Genomic DNA, 11598 nt, shown 5'->3' with positions numbered 1-11598 from the left:
TATGTGAGCTCCTAAACCATCCATCTACCCTCATCTGCTCTTCCAGGGATGGATGGCACTGTCTGCTTTGTGCCTTGTGCTGGCCCGCCCGTGCATCTGCCGGGGGCAGGAGCTCCTCCCTTCCAGCTTTCTGAAGGGTGTCTCACGGGAAAGACAGGTGGGATGTGGGTGGCTGTGGGTTTGGAGAGATAGGACAGCCTTGGTGATCACTTTCAAGATGAAGTTATCTCTCTGAGTATGAAAACTGCCCAGTCTTGGACAAGCTGAATAAACACCTTCATTCCAAAACCCTTTTTTGGGGGGGGGGGCGGGGAGGGGGAGGGGGGGCAAGTTGCCAGTGGAACTAGTGGAACTTATGCAGGATCAGCACATTCCTGTTTTTCACCCATTCTGGATCAGCTGGTATTGAGACAGAAGTTTAATGTTCTGACAGCTCCCAATTCAAGGGCTGATCACACCTTCTTGTAAAGAGGAGACTCAGGACCAAATGCTGAATTGCCACACTGTGCTCACTGTAGTTTGAATGCAGCAATTTTGTGTCCATCCACGCTGTGAACATTATGCAAGCAGAGCATTATTGACTCTGCAGTCCTGAGAGTCTGGGATATTTGCCAGCTAAATAAAGCAAATGCAAATACAGATGTGATGTCTCTGGTAGGTTAATTGTGCAGTTTTGGTCGTCTCCTGAAATCCCAAACATTACAGGAAGCTTTTGATAACATTTCGTTTCTGAGCTTTCTTTTGGTCTGGTTTTTCTAATTTTGAGCTTTGCATTATTTGTGGGGCTGAAGGCAGGAAGAGAGATGACTAAATATATAAGAATTGCTTGGTTTGGAAGGTTTAAGTCTCATTCAGTGTGTTTTTGCCTGCATGTACTAGGCAAAGAAAGGGCGATATTGGCATCTATTTGCATGTGCTTAGAGGTCACACCTTTGACATGTAGCTGGGGGTTTTTGCCAGCAGGATGAAAACGACTGTGTGTGAAATTTGCAGGTTTTATTGCACCATTGGAAAAATTGTAGGGACTGATGAATGAAAAGCGTCAAGTCTCCACCGTACTAGACCAAGGCTGCCTGGAATGGTTACCTCATTTCTTAATCTTAACTAAAAATCCAATGACAGAAAGCTTGTGCTGTAATGGGAAGGTGACTTTGTATCTGTTTTCATGGTATTGCCTTTAAGGGCTGTACTGTAGCAGTAAGCTTTGCCAACAAAGGTTTAATTTTTAAGTCTCCTTCTTCCCCTCCTGTAGTCAGGTATCTCTTTAGAGACTTTTGCCTCTCCATTTCTCTGATGAATTGCAAGTTCTGTAGAGACCTGAGCATAATCATTCTCTGGCTGTCCCTGGCTTAACACTCTGCCTGTCCCAGTAAGGATGAGTGTTTTCTCACAAAGGAGGTTTTCAGCTCTGGAGATGACTCAATGCTGGAATGTTAATTCTGGGCTCTATACCCCATCCAGAACTCTGGGGAGTGGGATCACCAGTGGGCAAAACTCTAAGGAGATACTTGTCTATAATCTTTCTGTAATCTACCTTTTAATCTAAAAGTAAAACATTATCTGGTCTGATTGATCACCCGGCTGTCCAACAGCCATGAAGATATTGTGCTGTAGAGGTGATTTTAGAGAAAGTAGCTGTGATCTTTGCTAGTTTTGCATCATCTGTGCACTCAAACTCATGTGGTATTTCTTTGAGCCCTCAGAGAGCTGAGGTGTGAAAAACTGCAACAATAAACAGAGTTGGTGCTTGTGGAGAAGGGCTGCATCCCCCTGGGCAGTGTGAATGCAGAATGGGAGGCTCCAAGGGCTTTGGGAACCACTGTGGTTGGTGACTGACTGCAGCCACAAACTTTCACTGCAGTTAAGTTCAAAAGACCACTATCTGGCATTTCCCATAGATGCTGAGCTGTGGCCTAGCAACAGATGGCAGAAACACAAGGACATATGCGTAGAGTATATTGTGAGGATGTCTCTTGGATTCTTACTGAATTCCAGTGAAGAACCACCTTTGCTCTGTATGTCTCACTGGGATACAACCGTATTTGCAGTTTTGGTGATCTGTTATGTGGACAAGCTGGTTTATTCTCTGTAGGGGCTCTCTCTCTCTCTCAGAGCCCGTGCTCCATTTTGGCTAGCTTGAGAGAGAAACCACTTCAGAAAGAATCTTCCTTCCAGGGTAAAAGCTACCCAGAGGCTGCAAATGTTCTCGTTTAGAGAGAGCAGGCATCCGTTGATGGCAAAAGGAAAGAGTCTGCTCATTGTCCAGGGGGGATCAGGGCTTTATTTTGGGGTCCTGCCCCTCCAGAATCTGGAGCTCCGTCTGGTCCCCGTTCCCTGGTAGAAGAGAGGGCTCCCCCTCTCCTCCCAGGGCTTTTACCCAGGGGGAAGGGGCTAGAGGCAGGGACAGGCCCCTACCCAGTCAGGGACAAGGTGGGAGTGGAACAGAGTTGGATTACATTCCAGTGTGGGAGAATGGGCAGGGAAAAGGAGCAGGGAGAAACCTCGAGATGATACATTTTCCAGGGGCACAGGGGAGTACAGAAGAAACAATTACAAAACCCAGTATAAAAATGAAATACAATATAAACCAAATTAACACACTACAACAGTTCTCCCGTTGGATGTCAACAGTTGGATGTCAACAAAATGCTTTCTCATTTCATCAAGAGCAATTCAGAAACAGCTATGGGGTATTTTGACTCCACAGTCCTAGGGAAGAAGCTGATCTTTTGTTACCTTGCTGAGTTTTTCAAACGTATCAGAATTCCCATGTATTCAAGCTGCATGAAAACTGAGTGTTTTAATATTCTTAGAATGATGGGAGAATTTTTCAGCACTGACTTGAGTGTCAGCTTAAATTCTTTGCATCTCTTCTGTAGAATATAGCCTCTTTAGACTTTAAGATATCTAATAACACAGTAGGATTTTTCAAGAAAAGGAAAGAGAGAAAAGATAAATAAAAAAGAAGATAAAGAGAAGAGAAAGAATATAAAAGAGAAGAGAAGAGAAGAGAAGAGAAGAGAAGAGAAGAGAAGAGAAGAGAAGAGAAGAGAAGAGAAGAGAAGAGAAGAGAAGAGAATCGCAAAGACACACAGACCATAAACGAACCACCAACAAACAACAAGCAATAAAAGCAACAAAACGAAACCGCCCACCCGAAAAAAAGACAGACCCGACATCAAAAAAAAAAGAAAAGAAAAGAAAAGAAAAGAAAAGAAAAGAAAAAAGAAAAGAAAAGAAAGAAGTAGTAGTTGCATTGTGCATGGTATTATTTATTGGTTGTTTCTCTCCTCAGCACAAACTTTTGACAATAGTCTATGACAAAGTATATTGCTCTGCAAGCAAGCAGCTCACCTCCGTGATGTTGCTTCAGGAACCCAATATTAAACTACAGAATGAACTATACCTGACTTTAAATGTCATGTTTTTTGAAACCTGGATTGAAGACACCTTACTGCAAGACATCACTCTTGGTTTCTCTGGGCTGTGAGGCTGCTTGGTAACATAGTTCAGATGGGTATCTGTTTGTTTTCCTCTATTGTTCTGGAGTTGTAAGCATGTTTGACCTGCCATTTCAGAACATCAAATAAAAGAAATACAGTCATGATTTCTGGAAAAAAATTGTCATAGAAAATGATCAGGGCATTGCCTAGACATCTGTGTGAGAGGAGGACCACCAGCAACAAAAAACGAATCCCCAGACTAAATGGGAGTGGAATGTTCCTTTATACCCTTCTCCCTAGCTGGAAGTGCAGCTACAAGTTACTCATCTAATTCTAGTTTCATTCTCCTGAAATCAGTGCTGGTTTGCCGGGGTGACATTCGACTTTTAGCATAATGTGATTTAGAAAGACAATTTTTCTTTAGTTCCAAATGGCTGTAACATTTCCAGTGCTGCTAGGAAAGTAATACTGCCACTTCTTTTCTCTCTCCTTACTAACCTCAGACAAGTCTCTGCTTTTCTATATTTTCTAAAATTCTCCCAAATTTTGGAAAGGCACGTGTCAGGACACGCGTGCAGCCCAGCACACTGCCCTGCACAGCATGCACTGGAAGCACATCAGGACAAGGACAATAACTCTTGGCTCAACACCCACTGGCACTGCACAGCTGATGGCTTGCAAAGCATTGCAACAGCCGCACCCTTGTGGAACCTGAAAACTTTGGCTCACATAGCAGACATCGGCAACAGGTCGGAGCAGCTTTGCTTCCTGGGAAATGTCTTTGCTGCATGCGGCCCTTCACTTCATATGGGAGCAAACTGGAACATGTGACTGATGTGAGAGGGTAGGAAAAAACCAGGATTCTATTTTGTCTTTACAAAGGGTAATCAAAATAGAGAAGTCCCTTTGATTTTAGGAAGCTGCATACCTTAAAAATGGAAGGTGTAGTCTACAAAAGAAGGCAATTAATGCGCATACCAATATATTAAATTTGCAAATATTTTTCCCTTTTCTGGTATCTGTTATGGTTTTAACATTACTTTGTAAATATGGCTAAAAGCCTAAGGCTGCCTACGAGGCTTTATGGCTGTTTAAGTCACTTTGCAACTGTACAACCTTTTGCAACACTACTTATAATCTGGTTTCATAGCTTTAAGGCAGCTTGGAGCTCCCACAACCAATGACAAGTGGCTGTTAAATGACAAATTTGGTATGGGCAACCTATTCCCTGGTAAAGGGAAAAAAAGTGGTAACTTGTAAAAAAGAGTGTTAAAATAAACTTGGCCATTAACTGTTTGACAAGCAGCAATGGTATAATTTGCCATGAAACATCACGTGTGTTATCAACCACAAGGAGGCAGGATGACCCTGTTTATGTGAGCAAGGAGAACAACACAAAGGGTTTTGTACCCATCCTTGAAGGGAATCCCTCAGGAATCAGTGAAAATAAATGCTGTGTTGTCAGTTGAACTGCTAGATGTAGTATTCAAGATTCTTAAAATAGTTTTGAATTAGGAGATTAGTGTCCAGGTATTTTAGACAGAACATTAAAAAGAATGGAGAGAAAAAAAAAAATCTTCTCTCTGTAGTCTTGCACCTGAACACTACTTGAAATACCACTCAGGGGAGCAGTCTATGGGCTCCTCCTTCCAAAGAGTCTTCAGACGCTGGGTCCAGGCAGTCAGCATCTCCTTCCTCTTGTCCTCAGAGACATTCTCTGGAGCATAACAGATGTGAGGTTCAAGGACTTTGACACCACAGAAGTGCATGATTCCATGCTGGATGCAAAAGAAAGAAAGAAAGAAATGCCTCAGGAAGTATTTACTCTTTTACTTTCATTTGAGGAACATGGAAGATTGAAATCTGTTCTGTTTCTGTGACCCAATATCAGTCAGGTTCTCCAAATCTGTGCATTTGTCTGGAGAAGGGAAGTAAATGCTGTTAAACACACAGAACTGTCCTCTTTGGATGCTTTATGCTGTTCAATTTGCAATGATAAGGGACAGTCTAAAGTTCATTGTCCCGGTTGAACCTCCTCAGATTGTTCCTGAATTGCAGCATGTTTCACATCTAATTCCATACTGGCTTTGTGTTTTTTTTTTTTTTTTTTTTTTTTTTTTTTTTTTTTTTTTTTTTTTTTGTTTGTTTGTTTGTTTGTTTTTTAAGCTTTTGCCTCCGGCTTAGCCATATGATCCTGCTTGAAGGCTAGTGCTTGTGGAAGCTCAGCTTGCCATTTTCCCTCTGTGTGTTTCTGAATTTAGAGTTGTGTTTCATGGTTTTGTCACATTTACTTGTGAGCTGTGCAGCTGGACAGCTCATCAGGGGTAAGGAGCTGGTAACAGGGCGGAGACCATGCATCCTACATGATTTGGATAACCATGGGGAACAGAAATCCTGCATGCTAGAGCTAAAGGAAATCCTGTAACACCAGAGATACTGGAAAAGCTGACAGCAGAAACTTTCCCCAGATTCCAAGCTGGAGGAAGGGGGACAAAACAACTTTAAAATTCTATGGACTTTTGAAGTAATCTCAGGATTTTAGGGCCCAGTTTATAACCTGCAGATGCTTGGAGAGGCAACTTAATTATTTCTTACTATGTTTTGTATAAAATAATCAATAAATCAATTGTTTATAAATAGCTGGGATAGTAAAAATTAAAACAAACAGTAACCAAATATTCATATATTATACCTGCATGGGCCATAGGAGATAGCGAATATCACCTCTGATTGCATACTTCTCTTTACTTCCTCCCGTGGTGAAAGAAAGCAAGGATAACTTGTTCTAGAATTAGGAAAGTCATGCTTGAGTTAGACATGTTTAAAGAAGAGTGGCAGAATAGTTCAAAAAATATTTGGGGGAACCTGGACATAAATTTCTAGAGGATGGATGTGTCCTCCTCCTTCCCAGATTTTCCAAGGATTAGCAGTTCTGAGGCAAAGATTGAAGTCATTACATCAACAGACTAAATGTCTGGGCTTTGGGCAGAGATAGATTAAAAAGAACACAAATTATGTGTCTGACACCCTTGTGTGAAGGAGGGCTGATCCTTGTTCTTCCTTATGCACCATTTGGAAAACTGTGGCTGGAAAGCCCTTTGTTACTGTGAAAATGTTTATTCCTGTCCTCTCTGACTGCAGAAATTTTTTGCTAAAGTCTCCCTTCAAACTTGGGCTTGCTTAGCCATGGTTTTTCTGCTCCTGTGACTATGGTATTAGCCATGTGCTCAGCTTCTCTCATCTCAGTTTTAGCTTCTGTAATCGAACTAACATTTTTCTGGTGCAGTATCCCAAATGTCTTCAGCCTGTACTCTATATGCAGCTGTGATCATTTGGGATTATCCCTGTTTTTGTCAGTGAGACAGCCATTTCTGAAATTTAAAGAAACTGAAATGTTTGAAATTGTTAAGAACATCAGAACTAACAGAGATTAACGTGCAGTGAAAGAAATGGGAAACCAATATTGATTGTTTTTTGATGCAGCGTTTGTTACCAAATAAAACCTATCAGAGATAGTGGGCCAGAATTTTCGAGGGATATTCCCAGTGCTGTGGGGAATTAAAAATGTATGAATTGATATTGAGAGATACTGCTCTTACCAAATTAAAAGCTACAGAGAGGAAAAGGTTCAAAGTAGACAGTTGTGACAGAGGTTCATACTCTGAGTATTTCAGATTTCTGATTAAGTTTTATGGTTCAACTCCAGCTTTTGATATCTAATCCCAGAAGAGGACTTTGACACCTAGTGTGTCAGTCATTACAGATAAGAGCAGTCCTATAGTGGTGGGAACACTGTAGTAACAGGAAATGGATTGATTTAAACTGTTTACAAGCTGTATGCTACCACAGGGCACTCTGACACTCCTAATAAAGGATAAAGCCCACACAGTAGGCCAATAAAGATCTCTAGGAATTCACTTAAATCTTCAGGAAATGCTGCAGTCTCCCTATTTTGTTACCCTCCAGATAATGTGAACAACCCAGAAAATCACTCAACCTGTTAACAAAACATTACTTCAGTGCAGAGTAAAGTGAGAGCTTTAAACAACTATAAAGGAAAAGAATGAACAAGGTCCCACAGAACAAGGTGCAAGCCTTGACCTTAGTAAAACAATTCCAAAAACATACCTGCAGCAAACCAGCATCATAAACCTTTGAAGAATCATAAGCAAAGCCTCGGACCAAGACTCTGTCCATCCAGCCCTTCAGGATCGCAGGCATGTTGAACCAAAACAAGGGAAACTAGGCAAAGAGAAAATTACCTGGTCAGCACAGAGAGTCTGGGCCACCCTTCGGCCTGGTCTATGGGACAATCCTGTCCTCTGAACCCGCCCAGATCCTGTACTTGCCCTCTTCCAGCTCTCTGTCAGGAGAGGCAGTAACTATGCCTGGCAAAAGGAACTGAAGTGCTCCCTGTTTGAGGTAACCTCAGGGCCAGAGCTGAGCATCTACAGCACATCAACACCATGCTGCATTGAGGGCTTCCATCCAGGTTAAAGGTGGAATAGGATGAAGTAGGAGGGTGCCATTTAATTCAGATTTAAGACTGTACAGAATCATGTCTCCTATGGCTGAATTGCAAAAGAGACTAATATCTTATTAGCAGGACTGACATCTGGTGATCAGTTCTGATCTGACAGTCTGCTGACAAATGCCACAGGATCCTGACTTATTTTCAAAACCTGATGACATCCTGCCATCAAGCAATGTCTAAGACCAACAGGGACACAAAGAAATGTAAGGCTACTATTTCTCATCACAGTTCATTGGGATTTGTAGACACAGGGGACAGAGAATAGACATAGTGGAGAATAGACTGTAATGGGCTGTAAAAATCCATTAGCAATTGCCAGTACTGCTTCTGCAACTCAGCAACAAATGACAACAGTCTACTTGGGAAAGCCCAATTCCCTGACTTTGCTGGCTGCCCCCAGCTCCTTGCCCAGAAAACAATCCCTGCTCTGCTTTCTGCCAACCTGCCTGACATCCATGGTCACATATGTCTTTGTGCATCCATCAGGAGGTTTGGCCCAGTGTTGGGGAGCTCCTGGGGTTGCTGTTTCCACCTGCGTCTTTGTGCTACTCAGTTACTGGGTTGGCTGTAATAATGACCCTGGCAATTGTACTACTGATCTGTAGTTTTTACTGCACCATTACCTAGGGCATCTAAGTGAGCATCACAACTGAATTCTGTTCAAAATAATGACCTGAAAAATCAGCAAGTCTGCTTCTTGCACCTTCTTCTGCTCTTCAACCAGGTCTTTGGACAAACCTCCTCTCTTGAAGGCTTCCCAGGTTTCCACAGCATAATTGAACGCTTCTGAGTTGTGCAGGTGACCTGCGGGTAGAAGTGAGCAGTCATTCCTTGCCCCTGTCCTAGTGCCAGATAAGGGTTGAATGCAGCTTGCCATTTACAGTTCTAAACTGAGATACTGCTTTCCATTTCTCCTACTTTCTTGTTTTTGTTGGATATTCAGCATCATCACAGCTGACAGTGACTTGATTTTAAAATGGAGAAGAATGCAGAATCACAGAGTTCTAAACCTCCACCTTGCTGTAGCAAGCAGGAAGTGCAATATGAGGACCTAAGCTTGCCTCAGGACTCTGGGTATGCAGGTGGAAGATTTACCAGAATGTTGTTAATTGTTCTGCCTCTGCCTTAGGGTTTACTGAGGCCATCATGCTCTTGCAAGCACCATGGAACTGCTTTCCAGCCTCAGGAACTGGGAAACTGACCAAGGGGTGGGGAAGCAGTGTTGGCCAGCTCTCCCGATTCCACTAGCAGATCATCAGTCTCTAGCAGAGGACAGGGGCAGTTGTAGCCTCATGAACTGAACTACAGCAAGTCCCAGAATGGTATCCGAATGCATTTCCTCCCCAAGGAGAAATGGACTTTGGAGAGTGATTATGGACACATGCTAATGTGATTTTCCTGTCAGTAATCTCACTGTGATACAAAGTTCATGCTCAGGAGTGGACTTTTAGAAATGCAGATGTCTGGTCATGAAAAAGCTTCTTATTAATGAAATAAGTTTCTTATTAATCTCTTGATGATCTGAGGGCTGGAGCACCTCTCCCATCAAACCAGACTGAGAGTTGGGGTTGTTCAGCATGGGGAAGATTTCAAGGAGACCTTTTTCAGCCTTCTGATACCTGATAGGGGGATTACAAGTCCCTGGTTTCTGAAAAAGCTATATTTTGGCTGGTCTCACCAACAATGTCATTTCTTGTTGCTCTGGGCTCAAACTGCATGGCGTACAGATCCGACACGGTGACACTGCAGCCCTGCTTGGTCAGTTCTTCCACAGCAATCTTCAACAAAGATCCATTGAAGGACTTGGGCTCTTGATGTGCATAGACTATCAGGACCTTTTTCCCTGGAGGCAAAAGGAAAACCAGGAGACCATTTGGAATCTAGGAGGCAGATGCAGGAGAGTTTGTAGAGCTGGGGCTTGTTCCTCGCTCTTTCTGTAGTGTCTTTTCCCAAGGGCACAAAACCAGCGAAAGCAGAGTGGCAGTGGCAGCACTTGACTCCTGCTCTGCAGCAGTGAGTGACTCCTGAGGCACTGATGGCTGCATGTGCCCTGCCCAGCAATTCTGTGCTACACTGGGCTTTCCTAGGTGGAACTCAGTGGACAGAGAGGGTGTTCCATAGCTGGTCACACTGCCCGACATCAGCAAAACACTGTCCCTTCTCTTGAGTCAATAAGAAAAGAGGAAATATTTTGTAGCTGGTGTTTAGAAATAATTGGAGAGCAAAATTTTTCGGGATAATTGAAAATTAGAGTCTGCAAAACATGTAGCTCCTAGTTCCTGACTGCCAAGACAAAAATTCAGGCAACTCCTGAGGTCAGTTTCTCTGCGACACAGCTTCACCTCAGAGCAACAACTGTGGAGTGACAGGCAAGTTTACAGTGTCAGGGAGAACTAGTAGAAGCTGAGCTGAATATTTGATGAAACATCAGCTCATTTTTAACCTAAATGATAAGGGATAATTATTTCACCAGGGTGCACATAGTGTCTATGAAACAAGAGCTATGCAAAAAAAGACTGTTAAAACTTGTAGGTCAAATGCTGTCATAAATTCAACATGTTTACAAACTTTCTAAACTCCTGTATACATGTTATCATGGAATATAAGGAGCAGTTGCCTCTTTGCTGTTCCTGCCACCTCCCAGCAAACGGGGACCTCTAAGGAGTGCCTGGAGATGGACAAGCTCCCCAAGGTGCTCAGTTTAATTTTGCAAAAAAGGATGGCTTGTTTCCATTTTGGTGGAGCTGGGGGCACTTGGGCACAGGGTCTGGAGAGACTGGAGTTTTCCAAGGCATCATTTACTGAGGTAATTTCAGTCGTTTGGAAAAGTAAGACCTCAGTGTCCCAACTCTACACGGCAGAGAAGCCCCGTCCCTGAGGTGCCCAGCGCCCACCTCGGAGCGAGCAGCATTTTCACCCGCATTTGCTCTTACCTGCCATTGCTGGGGAGCGCTGGGGAGCTTCTCTCTTGATAATCTGGTACTGCCTGAGAACTCAAGTGAGAGATGTGCTGGTGAGAAACATCAGAACAGGTGCGGGGAGAATCGCGCCGCTCCCGGTCCCGCGCCGCCCTCTGGAAAGCGGCTTCGGAGCAGCCCCGGCGCCCCGGCCCCAGCGCCAGCCGGGCTGCCCTTTACCTGCTCCTCGGGGCCTGGAGCACCTCTGCGGCGGGGCTGGGAGCGGCCCTTCACAAAATCACTGAATATCCTGAGCTGGAAAGGACTTACAAGGATCATCGAATCCAACTCTTCCCAGCCGCCCAGCCGGGCCGGCCCTGGGGCAGCTCCAACGCGGGGCGGGATCGGGATCGGCGCCGCCCGCAGCCACGGCTGCGGCGTGTTTTCCACCTCTGCATCTGGTTTCATTTCACCCCCCACAGTTGTAGTTCTTGTACCGTGAGTGGCAGTGCAGGGTCAGTCTGTGCTCTACCCCCTGTCCGCCGGTGATTTCGTGGGCTTGCAGCGTGTGCCGGCTGAATCACCTCTTTCCTGTTCTTCGGCCGCGATCTGTGTTCAGAAACTGCCCTCTACTTTCAATCCTTCCTAGTGCTCTTCTCTGCCCCTTTCCAGTTTTGCTGTATCATTTCTTGACGCGAGGGAACCAGCTCTATGCATGGTTTTC

The 11598-nt window shown here is 44.0% G+C and overlaps 1 protein-coding gene across 1 annotated transcript; it reads right to left on the bottom strand.

Moving 5' to 3' along the window:
- Nucleotides 1-2258: 2258 nt before the first annotated feature.
- LOC120760327 (ribosyldihydronicotinamide dehydrogenase [quinone]-like) lies at nucleotides 2259-11223 on the bottom strand. Its single transcript, XM_040080404.2, has 7 exons — nucleotides 11115-11223; nucleotides 10911-10963; nucleotides 9656-9820; nucleotides 8651-8781; nucleotides 7572-7685; nucleotides 6136-6228; nucleotides 2259-5221 (listed from the first exon to the last, which is right to left on the bottom strand). Exons 2-7 carry the CDS (start codon nucleotides 10915-10917, stop codon nucleotides 5048-5050), a joined length of 684 nt encoding a protein of 227 aa, XP_039936338.1. The 5' UTR covers nucleotides 10918-10963; nucleotides 11115-11223; the 3' UTR covers nucleotides 2259-5047.
- Nucleotides 11224-11598: the final 375 nt, after the last annotated feature.

This window comes from Hirundo rustica, chromosome 1 (assembly GCF_015227805.2).
Source record: "Hirundo rustica isolate bHirRus1 chromosome 1, bHirRus1.pri.v3, whole genome shotgun sequence".
NCBI classification, from domain to species: Eukaryota; Metazoa; Chordata; class Aves; order Passeriformes; family Hirundinidae; genus Hirundo; species Hirundo rustica.
The sequence above is the reverse complement of the archived record's forward strand: the minus strand, read 5'-3'. Positions and strand labels throughout refer to the sequence as shown.

What these genes read in the sequence shown, in the direction of transcription:
- LOC120760327 (XM_040080404.2), bottom strand. An exon ending in ATGATGCTGGTTTGCTGCAG is followed by an intron (nt 6,229 to 7,571) that starts GTATGTTTTTGG and finishes TCCTAATTCTAG; the next exon opens with AACAAGTTATCCTTGCTTTC. An exon ending in ATCTCCTATGGCCCATGCAG is followed by an intron (nt 5,222 to 6,135) that starts GTATAATATATG and finishes TTTTGCATCCAG; the next exon opens with CATGGAATCATGCACTTCTG.